The 17279-nt window shown below is 35.1% G+C and overlaps 2 protein-coding genes across 3 annotated transcripts in view; both read left to right on the top strand.

Moving 5' to 3' along the window:
• Positions 1-2168, top strand: part of LOC123535920 (slit homolog 1 protein-like) — a 44159-nt gene extending 41991 nt beyond the window's left edge. Inside the window, exons 16-19 of the mRNA XM_053527689.1 lie at positions 123-281; positions 546-689; positions 1251-1424; positions 1868-2168. Coding sequence (XP_053383664.1) covers positions 123-281; positions 546-689; positions 1251-1424; positions 1868-2168 — 778 coding nt within the window. The remainder of the gene's footprint in view (positions 1-122; positions 282-545; positions 690-1250; positions 1425-1867) is intronic.
• Positions 2169-3701: 1533 nt separating this feature from the next.
• The window catches only part of LOC123535922 (uncharacterized), a 50737-nt gene continuing 37159 nt past the window's right edge, over positions 3702-17279 (top strand). For both annotated transcript variants that reach the window (XM_053529218.1, XM_053529217.1), the window contains exons 1-13: positions 3702-3908; positions 4188-4331; positions 5284-5490; positions 5834-6027; positions 8174-8300; positions 9466-9680; positions 10371-10635; positions 10780-10869; positions 13006-13276; positions 13478-13605; positions 14364-14464; positions 15436-15561; positions 16867-17051. In XM_053529218.1, coding sequence (XP_053385193.1) covers positions 3736-3908; positions 4188-4331; positions 5284-5490; positions 5834-6027; positions 8174-8300; positions 9466-9680; positions 10371-10635; positions 10780-10869; positions 13006-13276; positions 13478-13605; positions 14364-14464; positions 15436-15561; positions 16867-17051 — 2226 coding nt within the window. In that variant the 5' untranslated portion in view covers positions 3702-3735. The remainder of the gene's footprint in view (positions 3909-4187; positions 4332-5283; positions 5491-5833; positions 6028-8173; positions 8301-9465; positions 9681-10370; positions 10636-10779; positions 10870-13005; positions 13277-13477; positions 13606-14363; positions 14465-15435; positions 15562-16866; positions 17052-17279) is intronic.

Here is a 17279-nt window from a genome sequence, read left to right as displayed (position 1 = left end):
AACTTAATAATATTATAGAACATTATTTTTAAAGGTCAAATACAACATCATATACTATGTTCAAGAATTTATTTTCACCTTAATTTTATTTAATAATTGTAATACCTTTTACGAATTGTAAGCATTTTATTTTCAGGGAAACTGGACGGCAATGAATTCCGCTTCACACACCAATTTCCATTCAGCAACTTACAAAATATGAAACTTTTATGGCTGAGTAGTAATGTGATAGATTACATTCCGCCGTCTGCTTTTGCAAACTGCACTTCCCTAGTAGAGATGTAAGTAGTTCTTTTATGACATTGATATTATTTGGACGCCTACAGATATATTTGGGCAGTCATATTGGTTAGCAAACAATAGTCTTTGATTAGTTAAGATTAGATATCAAATAACAATTACGTATATTATGATTCCTTTGAAAACAAACGGTTTTATATATCACTATCTATTGTTTGTATTACACAGCAATATGTATTTTATCATCATGTTGTAACAAATGTTAACATAGGTTTAATATTTAATCAATATATCATATTTTCCAGTCAAATGGCCTACAACAATATAGCCCAGTTACTCAAGTCGCATTTTGAGAACTGTCCGCTGTCTGGTGATATTTTGTTCAATGACAATGACATTGGATACATAGAGGACGGCACCTTTGATCACGTTACTTCTATGACAAGATTGTAAGTCCATTCAATTTTCATAAAATATGTACATAAAAAATTCTATAGAGTTTTTCTTAAAATTTGGCCGATAGATGGCTTGCAATATGAAAAATAGGCAGGATATTTATGATCCATCCTACAACAAACTCCTAGTAACGAATAGCTTTCGACCATTGCTATATAATTATCGAATTTTTAATGACGAATTCAAAATAATTTGCAGCATAATCTCATAATGATAAGTTTTCTTTCCACATGTCACGAATGTGACAGGGCAAATATGACAATAAGACACTAAATACTCTCTAGCTGGAAATATAATTTGATTCGACTACGCAAGCGATACTGCAGCCATTTTTGTTTAATCACGATTCATGTCGGAACATTACTAACCGGATATTGCATTTATCTGGTCAGATAGTGACGTTTGTTGGTCAGTTGAAATACAATAAACTTGTAGAAGACGAGATAATTTTTAATGCTATAATAGGATGACAATGGGATTAAAGTTACGGATTTTACATAAAAACCTTAATTATGATATTACTTTTTACACAAGATGTTGTTTGATTTTCCTAGTACTGTAGCAAACAACGTATTGACAAGACTTCCAAATGGTGGCGACTTTGCAGACCTGTCCATTATTATTATTGATGCTAGTGATACTCTGCAAGGAACATTGGACTTCACTAACAACCGACTTGTCTTCCTCGAGACTAACACGTTTGTGAATCTCACTGTTGCAGATTATCTGTAAGAAAAATCGCTTTGTTTTTTTGTTGAATATGATGATTTATTTATAAATTCTCAGCCATAACTATCAAAAATAACAAAACTATAACAATAATTGTTTCTAAGAAATACTTTTATTTTTATAAAGCGGTTTAAAGATTTTTTTCTGAAAAACCCTGCCCTGAACTATTGTAAGGACAAAAGACAGTGAATCTAATCAACAAGAAGAATGGGGTATACAATGTTTCTATATATACATGTATTTATTTAAAATGTAAATTTTGTTTCTTCATGTACGTAATAAATTTACTAGAGTGCATTTACTTGATTGTACATTAAGATTGCTTCTTCGTGTACGTGTATTTACTAGAATGTTTATGATTTTTTTCTTCATGTACGTGTATTTACTAGAATATTTACTAAATGTACAATGAGACCGCAATATTTATTCTTGTATTTTCAAGATCACTTGCTAATAACAAAATTACAAAAATTGCCACGGAAGCATTTAACGGATTGTCAGCCAAATATCTGAACCTGCAAGGAAACAACTTACGAGAACTGAACTGGAAGTCTTTCACATCCGTCTCTCTGTCAGAAAGTATGTACATCAACGATATGTACTTTAGCACTATACCTACTATGGCGTTGTACAATGTATCTGCAAAAAATATAGACATCAGCAATGGAGGCATTACTACAGTGAGGACGGAATGCATTTTCAATATGTTTGTTAATTTGTCCAAAGGTGAAAAACCTGTATAGAAGTTTTTCCAATATATTACGAGGTTTCCTTTAGCTTGATTTCTATAACATTTGTTGATTAAACTGTTTCATTAAGTTTTCAAAATGATCAATAAAGAGTTTTTTCTTGATCATGATATTATAGTATTATAATGATTGATTTAGTTTCTTCTAATAATATAGAATATAATATTTGTGTCTGGTTGCATTGAGTTCCACCTGCTTTAAGAATGTAGCAGTTAACATTTTCATTTGACTGCTTTAGCTTCACCTAATAGCTTTTAGAATTTGGCAGTTAACATTCTTATTTGTTTGTTCGAATTTCATCCCAAGGTCTTAGAATTTAGCAACAAATCATAAACAGATTAAACAACACATAATATTTACGTTTTGACATATTGATAGAACTAGCTAGCCATTCTTGTTGGAGTTAATCATTTATTTCGTTGAATTTAGGAGACATACATACTGTCAAATAAGCTTGGGGATTTTATCCATCTCCAGTATAACATATAAATGCATAACATGTATAAATCGACGCACTGCTCAATTGGTAGCACTGTCTTAGCTTAGAAATCTTTGCTCGTGAATCCGAGCCTCCAGTCCTTCTGCTAAAAACAACTAACATTGGGATACTCGTATAAGAGTTCCCTGTATGGATGCGTTATGCCTGGTACACTTAAGAGCTAAGAAAGCTTCTTGAAATGAAGCGTCGTATGCTTCTTGTATTCTCTTCAACACTAAAATTGCTCATAGACTAGTTAAGTAGCATGTAGTTACAAAAAATAAGCGCGGGCATACACGCACGTGCACGCGCGCGCTCACTGTTCAGGCAATGAAGTAAATTCAAGAGTTGCTGTAACAAAGTATAAAAGGGGTTAAAAGGAGTGGTTATCTTAGTTTAAAGCCTGAAGACGCGCCCAAACAATAGAATGATTAAAAAAAAACTTGACATAGGTTGATACTTCTTTATAGATAATTTTAAGAAGATCAACAATTTTAGGACTGACCAGTTTTTACTCCATAATGCCACAGAGCTTCTCAAATAATAGTGTCAAGTCTTTTCCGATGTCAACAAAGAACACTTTTTGAATGATATCACTATGTAAAATGAATATAGATCTAGCGAAATTCTGTTACTACGAAATACACACTGTGAATCATTAAGGTTTTTTATATTCACACCATTTATTCAGTCTGCAGTAAAACCTGTTTGTTAAAGCCACCCTTGTAGAATGAAAACATGGTCTTTGTTGACAAGTGTTCTCTCACTACAGGTAATTTTACACTATTTATAGCTACATGTATTTAGAAAATAATAACCTTTATCAGCAGGTGGTCTTCATTCGGAGGTGTTTTTTAAAACATGCTTTTCATAAGGCAAAAGAAAATATGTTTAAGCATACTTCCCCCTCTTGTATAAAAAGAACATCCGGGTATGTTTGTCTGTGGTGATAACACAAAAATCAGTCAGCCAAAGGTTAATATGTATAGTTTCTTATGTTTTTAAAGTAATTGTGCGTGACATCGTTTATTATGCTTTTGAAGGGATCTTGCGGACAATAACATAGGAACAGTGACCGGGCCAATGTTTGGAGGAACGTCGAGTGTTGGAGAGTTCTTCTACCTCACCAATAACAGTATCACCGGTTTGAGCATAGACGCTTTTGATAATGTAGTTATTGGATACTTTTACCTCAGTGACAATGAGCTGACAGTATACCCTCAAGCCATCAAAACTTCACAAAATCCAGACAGAATGCAAGTATACCATTGTCTGTAAACATTTCATACTTTATTTCCTTGTATTTTGCACATAAATGAATTCTTGAAAATCAGTTATTTTGAATATGTTTGGTGTCTGTTTAGGCTTAGATATAAAGGGAAGACAAAATAATGCAGAAGAACAGAGGAATGATTGGTAACAGTCGTTATATCTCTATCGAGATGTTTGAATATTTGTGCAACACTTTCTGCGATAGTTTACTGACTGAATAAACAAATACAGTTATACCTAAAATGTTTATTTCAACTTTTTAGATACATTGAAAATAACCAGTTGTCGCAGATTCCGGATGGGTCTTTCAACGGAATGACAAATCTGAAGAGGTTATATTTGACTGGAAACAACATCGATTTCATTCAGTCGGGTTTATTTACCGATCTCACAGGACTGGTATATCTGTATGTATTTTACGGCGGAATAAACGTGCTTTTAGATTAAAGATTGATTTGCATGTGGTATTTTACAATGTAGTTCCTTACGTTACATATTGCTAATACATTTCTTAGTTAATTCCAAGGTTTCTCATTAACCTGATATTTTTGTATCAGCTCTTGCCATTTCCTGACAATTTATTTAAATTGTGGCAAATGACATTGTAGTTAGAAATTAGGGGAAAATAAAAATCTAAATCTTTCTCAGAATTAACTTCTTTCCTAATTTTAAAACTGTGTTATTTATCACCACTTCATGAGAAACATTTAAACTCACCGGAGTGTTCTGTTATTTTGAATATGCACCGTCCCTCCACACTTTTCTTTAAAAAAAACCCCAGCTCATATGAAACCTTTTCGTGAAAATTGATTAAAGATGATTTTGTTCTTCCTTGAACGGTTCTCTACTAAAACCTTTGAAATATCCATTCAGTGAAGTAAAAACTGCAAAAAATCTTGTCAGAAACGGCTGACCAAATTTCAAATAATTTCAGACAAATGTTCAAAGCATGTTTTCAATTTGAAGAAAATATCTCTTTACTTATCTCTCGTCTACTAGAAAAGTACATAAGTGCAAGACTCGTTACACTGCATCAACTTGAAGCTTAGCTTGTTCAGTGATAATGATACTTGAAGCGTTTATTTGTTGTCCCTTGTGTCAGGTATTGTATTGGACTTTTGTTGTAAAACACTTTTGTGTTACATTTAGCAAAATACAAGCTGTGATGCATGTTTCTGATATGCCTTATTTCATCTCTTTAAGGAAATGTTTGGCAATGAAAGTGATTTGCGATATTAGTTTTTAGTAGAACAAAACATAATGGATTAAAGACTTCAAAAGCCATCTCATCATGAACACATGTGTATAAAAACATGTTTATGTAAATATATTTTAATCGCCAAATTTCGATTATTTCAGTGTCCTTGGAAACAACGTTATCGAGCGGGTTGATACAGATATATTTGATACCTTGTCAAACTTACAATACATCTACTTGCAAGATAACCTCCTTAACCATTTTCCGGCTCTTGGCACACAGTCCATGAAAACTATCGATCTAGGTTCAAACGCCATCGAAACTGTCGCCACTTCAGCCTTTTCAAGTCTTACTACTTTGTCTTCACTGTAAGAATTCATGTTGACATTTAACTTGCTGGTGTTAGAGTCAATACGTTTTACCATAAATTGAATAAAATATCAAAGAAATTTCTAAATTTACTGACAAGTACAGATGTTTGTTTTCTAGTAAGTTATCAATTATTTTCATATTTGTTGTGTTAACCGAAATATTAATAATGTTGAATGTTAAGGTTTGATTTAATTTGCAAATCGTTTTTTAACAGATAGACGACCCAAGATAATAAAATTTTCAAGAAGTGACTTAATATGTTGTGTTTTCAGTTTCTACACATGACGTTTCTCTGTCCGAATTAATTGCCAGTTTACGATTTCCTTTTTTAATGTATAGGGTTCTTACTAGCAACCCGCTTGCTTGCCAATGTCAACTAGTTTCCGCCCTCCATGACGTTGCCAGCACTATTACTGGAGGTGAATGCCAGTACCCTACGGCAGCAAATGGAATTGCGTTTGATTATAGTCTGCTCACAGATCCTACATATTACTTCAGCAGTAATAACAACAATGCTTCACTGTTCCAATGTTGTAAGTGAATGAATTATATTTTAATAACTTGTTTTTGATATGGTGTATGTAAATCGTTTATTTTCAAGCAAAACATCTGTTATCAATGTTGTAAGTAAATCTTCTACTTTGAATCATTTGTCCTCCACCTCTGATTCATGTGGGGAAGTTATCAGTTACTTGCAGAGAACAGGTGTGTACTGGTACAAAATCCAGGAACACTGGTTATGTAAAACTGTCCGCCGTTACATAACTGAAATACTGTTGAAAAACGGCGTTAAACCCAAAACAAACAAACTTTCGAGCACTGCATCGGGTTTTTAATGTTGTAAATGTTTCAGTTATTTTTCTCAAGAAATACCTAGCTATGACGGTATTATAAGAAATACCCAATGCAGATTCAGCGAACTGGTATCCCACTCTGAAAGGGATAAAGGTTTCACCCTTAAACACATTCTTCATCTCATTTCTAATAGAAGTTATTCAGTAAAAACATTTTATTTTTAAGTACATGTGTATTGACCTTGTCCTTAACAACCCAAAACGCAGTTTAACCTTGGTCTCTGGGTAGGATACCTTAGTATCAAATTTTGTGTAAAATAGCCCATTCCTAGCTTGATATTTCATTCCTAGCCGAAGTTACTAATCAATAATTCTTTCTCTGTTCACAATAACTTCCTATACCTTGACCGAAGCAACCCAAAATGCAACTGAATAATTGTTTCGGTGAAAGATACCTAATATATCAAGTTTGGTCGTAGTTAGTAAATTATTGTTCTGTATTCAGTGAACATGACCTTGGCCCAAGCTATCCAAAGTGCAAACAAAAATGGACCCTATAAAAGCCACCTGTTTACCAAGTTTGGCCTTTTTACCACATTCCTAACTGAAGTTATTGTGAGAAAAGCATTTACTTTTTTTGATAAAAATGATATTGACATTTCCACACGGAACCTAAGATACAACTAAAGCAATTGCCTAAATGCAAGCTTCTGAAAATCTTAGTTTGGTTACAAAACCTTATTCCTAACTGAAGTAATGCCAGTACCTTTACTCCAGTACCAAGAAAGCATACCTCGGTCTCCAAGAAATATATAAATATCACATGGTAGCGTGTGTGGCACTGATACTGTCAACCCGAGGGCAGAATGTCACCCGAGGCGAAAGCCGAGTGGTGACATTCTGTTTCGGGGGTTGACAATATCAATGCCACACATGCTACCATATGATATTTATTTTAATATACCGAACAAAGTTAAGTACATATTAAAGAACAAGTCCAACAAGGTAAACAAAATATCACATTGAATAGTGACGTCACTACTATATGTGTACAAGGGAGGCAGTCATTTCATGATTTGGCTAAAAACATTGAAGCAGTTATTTATTTTGCCCTTATATGACATTCAAAATATCAGCGCGGTCACATGACCTTACAGTCACTTTCGCTTGGTCACGTGTCAAAAAGGTTGGACATGTTTCTTGATAGTCAAAATATCTCTTTCTCGGGTAATGGGATTTTATCATTGTAGACAAAAGCGAAATGTACTTACTTGGTCGTAATATCTCGTAGCAAAAATTGATCTGTGCCATCTGCAAAGAATAAATAGTAAAACATTAAATGAGTTCAAAAGGCCAAAACTCAAATGTACTTAAACTTGTAGGACCCGTCTGCAAATAATAATTGACAGTATCACTATTATATTTTATTAGAATTCTCAAGGAAACAGACTGAACTTTGCAGGGCCGCAATTCTTATAAAATCAACATTTGTACCATTTTTTTTGTTGAAATCCTTCCAACCATGTCTGTTATATAGATGACTCCGGACGGACAGAAGCGGAATAAAACACTAATAGGTGACAGAAGAACAAAGTGTCATAAATCTTGTCTTGAAACTTCCCTGTAGCACGTAACATTTCTGTCATATGATATTTCAATACTTCGACCATGTCTTAGATACGGCTTCGAATGGACGGAAGGAAGTACGAACAACGCCAATATTATACCCATTTACATTCACTGGAGGATAGTAACTGTTGTTTGGTGAAACTTGTATTAGAAAATTGATTATTTTATGTTTGTCACGAGACAACATTTACATGTAAAGTTGCCACGGCGTTGAATTTTGAATTAATTCCTATGTTTTCTTTTTATCTTCATATAGCTGGTGATAATGTGGCTGCTACAGCTAGTTCTGGTACAGAGATCGTAGTGACATGGGACCAGCCAGCTTATTTGTATTTCCAGCCTAACGGAACAATTGGATCTTCGCCCACGCTTACTGGATCCGTGTATGATATTATAAGCTCCACGAACGCAAGTTCGCGGGATGTTGAAACGTCCTTACATTCAAATGATCGAAATTGGCAATCCGTCTTCTTGTTCTGTGAAGCAATTATAGTTAGGATTAGGAAACAATTTCGCAGGCTGTTGCAGGAATTCAGATCGCTTTGTGAACCATAAGTTCCGTCTCATAACGTTATAATTGAGCCGCACCATGAGAAAACTAACATATTGCATTTGCGACCAGCATGGATCCAGACCAGACTGCGCAGCCTGCGTCTGGTCAGGATCCATACTGTTCGCTAACGGTTTCTCTAATTGCAATAGGATTTGAAAGCGAACGGTATGGATTCTGACCAGACTGTGCGGATGCGCAGGCTGGTCTGGGTCCATGCTGGTCGCAATTGCACTGTGTTGGTTTTCTCATGGTGCGAGTGAAGTTCATAATAATCATGATGCATTAATGTTTGCAACCGAAAGTACGAATGTTGGTTTCTGTTGCATAAGAATTATGGATCTCATAAATAGAAAATAAAACAGAACATCATTTATGTTAAGATAGTTTAGATATTCTATAAATTGACAGAAAGGTTTTGTAATATATTTACTACTTGTGTTATTCTTACAAGGGCGTAAGTTCGAATGTTCGTTTTATTTAACTTATTTAAGATAATAAAAGACAAACATGTTAACCCGCCGCAATGATATATTTACATTCGTGATATATTTCGAGAATATAATAAATACCTTTGTATAGTTTCATTAACGAAGCAATGATTTAGTTTTACCATTTATTTGACCTCGCTGTGAGGATATCTTTCCTATGAAATGAACATGATGTGCAGTTTATTTCGGAATATTAACAAGTATCGCAGCTAAAGCACATGTTGTCATATATTATTTGCACATATGTGTGACAGCTAATAAGTGCATGATATGTACAAAAAATTAACATATCAATGATATGCACAGTTTTTATATATCACTAGTATGTTAAGTTGCAGCATGCCCCAATCCCTCACCGCAAGTTACAACATGTCATTTTAAAAGTTACATAGCTAATCGTAATATGAATTATTTTAAGCAAATGTTTAAAGAGAGTTTAGAATATAAATTCTCTTGTAGTGTTATAGTATGAATACATCATGATATAGGTGAATTGTGTGATTTCAGAGAATACCAGGTGACTTGTGTCAGCGACACTGCATCAACACTGTATAACACGGAGACAGATGGGGATGCCACTGCAGGATCTAGTTCATTCTCTATGACCTTTAACACCGGTGTAGTCCCTGGTACCACGTATGAATGCTCTATTAAGATGGTGCATTCATCATTTGCTAGTGCAAAAAGTAGTCCGTCTGTTGTAATTACCCCTGATGCTGTAGGTATGGCAATTTTTGTTTTCTAATTAGTATACTATTATATACATTCACTGATTGGCTTGCCGGTTCATAAAAGGAATAGTTAAAAACATATGATGAGACATGATAAAATTGATTTCATAGAACCAAGTTACGTTTCAAAAATATTTTTTTACAAATGTGTTTTTATTAAAGTATTTTCTATAATTTCATTGATGAATTTTTAGAGATTTTTTTAACACTGTGATCGTAATATTTTTTTACAAATGTGTTTTTATTAAAGTATTTTCTATAATTTCATTAATGAATTTTAGAGATTTTTTTAACACTTGTGATCGTAAATAGCTATGTTGAACTTTATTTTGCGTGACTGTTTACTAAAAAATAAAACTTTTAAATCTTTTATAATAAAGTGACATAACACTCGTTAATAAACTATGTATAGGATATAACTGGTTTGATCAAAATACTGTTTTATTTGCATAAACACACTAAATAGACTTTTATTAAAAAATATTTTGTATAAAACTGACGCATTTTAACTGGTTGCAGCACACCCCGTTACTCATTTCAAATGTCTGTAGCGTACATTTTCCTGAAGAAAATTGATTTTCAGTGCCGAAAAGACATCAAAATAAAGTGTTATGGATAAACTTGTTACTCTATCCTATTTGTCTCCAGACATTTCAAAGTAGAACTTTTATTAATTTACAGTCCCTGGGCCTGGAGCTGGTGCAAGTGACGTGGAACTTGACGTCAAATATTACGACTTCAGTAAGTCTCATGCCGACTTCAACGATCTATCTTATCCTACAATCAGTTCTCCATCGTACGTTGCTAGTCCATACGGTGCCTGGCTGTCAATATCGAATAATCCAACAGCTGATACGTTCTCCGCCTGGTACCGTGAAGATAGCTCAGTAAACTACGAGATTTCCGACACCATTATATTGTATGCTCAAACTGGAACTATTAAAAAGTAAGTTTCAAAACTTTGGCGCACAATAGAAAATACATTATCGTTACTGTCTCACATTTTGAATATACAAATAAAAATCAACTAAAAATGACAGTTTTACTTCACTTAGGTATTGAATTCTCTCTGACTTGCACATATTTCAAGGTACTGGAGTGACGAGTTCTTTCCAGTTGATGGCCAGGGATTTACTGCAGAACAACAACAAGATTGTAACGGCACATACCATAACTTTGGGTAAGTGTTATTGCATTGTAACAGAACATACCATAACTTTAGGTAATACTCACTGCATTGTAACAGCGCATACCATATCTTTAGGTAAGAGGTGTTGCATTGTAACAGTGCATACCATAACTTGGGTAAGAGCTGTTGCATTGTAACAATACATACCATAACTGTGGGTAAGACTGATCGCATTGTAACAGCACATACCATTACTTTGGGAAAGAGTTGTTGCATTGTAACGGTACATACCATAACTGTTGGTAGGTGTTGTAGCATTGTAACAGTGCATACCATAACTGTGGGTAAGTGCTGTTTCATTGTAACAGTACATACCATAACTGTGGGTAAGAGTTGTTGCATTGTAACATCACATACCATAACTATGGGTAAGAGTTGTTGCATTGTAACAGTACATACCATAACTGTGGGTAAGTGTTGTTGCATTGTAACAGCACATACCATAACTGTGGGTAAGAGTTGTTGCATTGTAACAGTGCATGCCATAACTGTGGGTAGGTATGTACTGTTGCATTGTGACAGCACATACCGTAACTGTGGGTAAAAGATGTTGCATTGTAACAGTACATACCATACCTGTGGGTAAGTGTTGTTGCATTGTAACAGCACATACCATAACTGTGGGTAAGTGTTGTTGCATTGTGACAGCACATACCGTAACTGTGGGTAAGTGTTGTTGCATTGTAGCAGTACATACCGTAACTGTGGGTAAGAGTTGTTGAATTGTGACAGCACATACCGTAACTGTGGGTAAAAGATGTTGCATTGTGACAGCACATACCGTAACTGTGGGTAAGAGTTGTTGCATTGTGACAGCACATACAGTAACTGTGGGTAAGTGTTGTTGCATTGTGACAGCACATACCGTAACTGTGGGTAAGTGTTGTTGCATTGTAACAGTACATACCATAACTGTGGGTAAGAGTTGTTGCATTGTGGCAGCACATACCATAACTGTAGGTAAGTGTTGTTGCATCGTAACAGTACAAACCATAACTGTTAGTAAGTGTCGTTGCATCATAACTGTGGGTAAGTGTCGTTGCATCGTAACAGCACATACCGTAACTGTGGGTAAGGGTTGTTGCATCGTGACAGCACATACCGTAACTGTGGGTAAGTGTTGTTGCATCGTGACAGCACATACCGTAACTGTGGGTAAGTGTTGTTGCATTGTAGCAGTACATACCGTAACTGTGGGTAAGAGTTGTTGCATCGTGACAGCACATACCGTAACTGTGGGTAAGATTTGTTGCATCGTGACAGCACATACCGTAACTTTGGGTAAGTGTTGTTGCATCGTAACAGCACATACCGTAACTTTGAGTAAGTGTTGTTGCATCGTAACAACACATACCATAACTCTGAGTAAGTGTTGTTGCATCGTAACTGCACATACCATAACTCTGAGTAAGTGTTGTTGCATCGTAACAGCACATACCATAACTGTGGGTAAGAGTTGTTGCATCGTAACAGCACATACCATAACTGTGGATAAGAGTTGTTGCATCGTAACAGCACATACCATAACTGTGGATAAGTGTTGTTGCATCGTAACAGCACATACCATAACTGTGGGTAAGTGTTGTTGCATCGTAACAGCACATACCATAACTGTGGGTAAGTGTTGTTGCATCGTAACAGCACATACCATAACTGTGAATAAGGGTTGTTGCATCGTAACAGCACATACAATAACTGAGGGGAAGTGTTGTTGCATCGTAACAGCACATACCATAACTGTGGGTAAGTGTTGTTGCATCGTAACAGCACATACCATAACTGTGGGTAAGGGTTGTTGCATCGTAACAGCACATACCATAGCTGTGGGTAAGTGTTGTTGCATCGTAACAGCACATACCATAACTGTGGGTAAGTGTTGTTGCATCGTAACAGCACAAACCATAACTGTGGGTAAGTGTTGTTGCATCGTAACAGCACATACCATAACTGTGGGTAAGGGTTGTTGCATTGAAACAGTACAGATCATAATTTTAGGTACCATTACTTTATGTTTGTACTTATTGCATTGTAACATCGCAAGCCATAACTTTTGGATAGACTTATGACATTGCCATTGTAAAAGCGCATATGATAACTTTAGTAAATCTGTTGTTATTCGTACTTCAGTTTTACAACAGCGATTCGATCAGGCATCAAATTCGCCGGGACCGAACAAATCACACTAGGTGGAGGGGAGGCATTGTGGTTGTTCATAAACAAGATCAGCTTGATTGACTATGTTTCAACAGGAGCTGCGAGCAAGGAATGTTTTTACATAGATCTATCACCGGCTCTCACTTTCGGCGGTGGGTTAGTTGTTCCGCAGCAAGGTACAATATCCGGCGGTGCTTGCACTGGTTTGACAGCGATGTCCACTAATGCCACATTGGAACTAGAGGTGAGCATATTATTGAGACAACGGTCTCCAAAAGTTTAATAATTTTGTGTTTCATTCCAAACCTAGTATTTTGACTATTCAGTACCTTTTATACTTTTTTGTTAACATGGAATTATATGTGCAGCTATTTCCTTGAGTGATTTCAATAAGCTTCAAGCTAGCTTCTCTGATCACAATAAAATGATGAACAACTACTTGCAGGTAGATGAGATATACCACTTTGATTTGTTTCTGGCCGAGACAAAGAGGTGTACATCTGAATTTTTGTTTCAAATTGAAGATACCACCTTCAGTCAGGATCCTACAACCGAGCTTCCACTCGATTACAGGTAAATATTCCTCACATATAAATTAAAGTATCTGAAAGTGCCTTACTACCGATATTCATATTTTCCGCATAAACAACACTCACAAACGACACTGTCTGTCCTACCACCGACTACAGGTACATAGTCCACACATAAATAACACCAAGCATCTGCTTGATAACATGTATTATAGTCCTCTCAAATTTTAATGATTTAATCTATAACTGAGCTTCCATTCGTTTACAGGTAATTAGTCCACACATACAAAATTAACATTCCTGACCTAAGCTGTATTTGATAACATGTATATAGTCCTCACATTACACTCCTCTTTCATTCATTTACAGGCATAGAGTCCACACATACAATTTATACTGTCCTAACACCAAACTTCCATTTGATGTTAAACATGTATATATAATCCACATTTACAAATTGCACAGTGAGTGTCTCTCCTACTATTGAATTTCCATTCGATTACAGGGACGTAGTCTACACATGCAAGTTGCAGTGTTTCTCCTAAAACCAAGGTTCCTCTTGAACTTGCTTAATATGAAACAAGTTAACGTTGCTTATTATTTTTCAAAAGGAAGAAATAGTAATTTTTCTAATTTGCAATTTTAGTTTGTTTATTTGTTCAGTTTGTACCTCTAACATTCTTGTAAATACATAACAAACAATACAATAGACGTTTTTGCAGTACCCCGGTACTTTTAACTGAATTCAAGTGTTATTTTCTCTTTCACAGACATAAAACGTACGTTCATGTTTCTTTCCAGCGCAACAATAGCAGAAGATTTTTATGTGGATGATATTGTAACTACAGTGTATTTGACCGATGCATTTTCAGTAGGACCATACGAGATAACGTTGTATGCAGGTATTTTCCTTACTGTTGTCATGCTCCAACAACAACTTTTTGCATTTGTATTTACCAATGTATTATTTTGACACCCTTCGTTTAGATATCCCAATTTCTACAATATTGCATCAAACAAAGTTTCACAAAATGGTTCTGTTATATATCATTTCGACTCAAATATTTCTTTTATGTAAATATGAAAAAGGGAAGCGCTTTTCTGGCGCAAGTATGCCAAATTTAGTAGGTCGACGTAACCATGTTTTAACAGTGTTAATACACGGGATGTAAAACGTCTCGCGGAATTACATAGAGCTAGTAGAAATCTAGTGAACTATTCTGCGTGCCTAATAATCGATACATTTTGTGTGCATTACGTGTAACACACACCTTTATACTATAGGGAGTCGATCTTACCGATCCCTCTACGGTAACATGCGATATATACCGAATGAGATATACTATCGAATTAAAAAATGTGGTCTTCCGGTACGTGCACAGAGCGTCTGACTTCGGATTTTTTAAAAGAATACGCTTTTTCCTTGTGCGTAATAAGCGTTCACATAACTTGTCCGAACCGCAACGTCTTGCACATTTGTACAAATATGTGCAGTATTGTTTTTTTATTCAAAAATCTACCTTTAAATTGATACAAACGCATATTTCTGGGCAAGCTAATGGACTGTAACGATTCCCGATTGAGGCACTGCCTTATTTCATATTATCATAGAAGATCAACTCCACGGCACCTGTATGGCGCCAAATATTATGCTGACGTTATGCCAATATTCCTGTGTTTTAACGAAATGCGCATGGATTTTTCATGTAACAATATCCTTTCAAAACGCAAGTACCCTTAAGTCTGCTTAATTCTGATATATTTCCCATCATTGAATTTTTCTTTATGTACTTAATGTCGTGATCAGATATCATTTTCACACACAATTAATGTTAAACTAACTTCAAATATTTAACAATCTATTTGACTTCAGGAAATGAAAATCGGTTGTTTGAGTTCAAAGAAGATACAGTGGGCAATCAGTTCACTGCACCAGCTGCCGTCTCACCAAACTATACGACAATAGTCGACATTGACGGAAATACTGTTAACTTTGTTGGTGGGTAAAACTGTAGCATATAAATAAACTTAAGGTAGAAACTGACAAAATTCAAATGATAGATTGCTCTGAATCTGTCGTGTGTCGTTATAATTAAACACCCTAGGTACTTCGTAAAACTGATACAGAATGTTTATGATTCATTTAAGGTTACTGTCAGGATTACTTCAGTGTATATCAAAATCCCCTTGATCAAAATCCCCTCCGCTGAAAAATGACAGGGTGTTACAAATCCCCTTCACACATTTGCAGGGGGTATCATAATCCCCTCTGTCATTTTTACAGGGCTATCATAATCCCCTTCATGAAAATTACAGGGCTATCATAATCACCTTCATGAAAATTACAGGGCTATCAAAATCCCCTTGGTTGTTTGTTTTATCTTTTTTGAGATAAATATTAACTGCAATAACTTTTTCAAGTAAATGTTTGAGGAATTGCATGGTTTCTATTTTCATAAAGTTATAATAACCAACATTATATATGTATAGATATCAGTGCTCCATATTATATTATGTTTGCTAAAGGCATTGTATTTACGTGCTTTATGCAATAGACTTTTGAGTAAAAAAGCTGTTAAAATACAATGGCACACCTTCAATAACTTGATAACACGCAATAGATTAAAAAGAAACACCTTCAATAAATTGTTAACACCCTTGTACAACTTCGAAATCAATTAATATCTGCTCTTCTACTCATTGTTCTTACAAAAGGGAGTTAAATATTGTGTCTATAAAAATGTCAAACTGTTACAAATGTTGGTTAACATCAAACAGAAGTACCATAACCAATTTCAATTATCTCTGTCTACAAACTGAGACATTATCCCTATCTTAATTTGAAAGAGGGGATTTTGATAGCCCTGTAATTTTCATGTAGGGGATTATGATAGCCCTAACATTTTCATGAAGGGGATTATGATACCCCAGCTATTTTTATAGAGGGGATTATGATAGCCCTGCAAAAGTATGAAGGGGATTTTGTAACACCCTGTCATTTTTCAGTGGAGGGGATTTTGATCAAGGGGATTTTGATTGTCTCCCGTTGTGAGTATTGAGTTAGTCGAAGTAGTCAAATCTGACTATTGGTATGATATTAGAGCTTACAATTGTTGAGCAGTCTCCATGTAACTTGCACGGAATACATACGGCAACAAGAATGATCATATTTGTCGCGATTGGTAAAATTGCTGCTGTACCTGGAGTTTTCAAAATTTCTATATTTACATTTTAACATTAACATTGCTAATATGTACAACACAGGTAACATTTTCTCAATGTATTCAATTTCCTGAATATACAGAATGCACTAGCGTGTTTACCCCAACTTGGACGAGCAATACCGCAAGTGAAACGTTCAGCATGTCTACTTCCACATCTTTGTTCACCTTGAAAGATGTCCTTGACTATGAAACTACACAGTCGTACTATCTTCTTCTTACTGTAGAAGATCAGGGTCTTAACATCACTGGATCCATGGCAATAAGGGTAGGTCTTGGTTCAGTAAATAGTAAATACCACATTTATCCTATCTGTATTTAATTTCATGAAACTTTAACGTATATACAAAGGAAAGAACGGAGAGAAATGGGCACACTTTTGCCTTATATATCAAGTACTCTCGTGATCTTTAATTTTAGATGAGATTTTTGGATGTCAAGAATAAGGTTTAGTTAATTTTTATTTTATCGTATTTAACTGCAAGTGCAAATAGTA

Source organism: Mercenaria mercenaria, chromosome 17 (assembly GCF_021730395.1).
Source record: "Mercenaria mercenaria strain notata chromosome 17, MADL_Memer_1, whole genome shotgun sequence".
Lineage (NCBI taxonomy): Eukaryota > Metazoa > Mollusca > Bivalvia > Venerida > Veneridae > Mercenaria > Mercenaria mercenaria.
The sequence above is the reverse complement of the archived record's forward strand: the minus strand, read 5'-3'. Positions and strand labels throughout refer to the sequence as shown.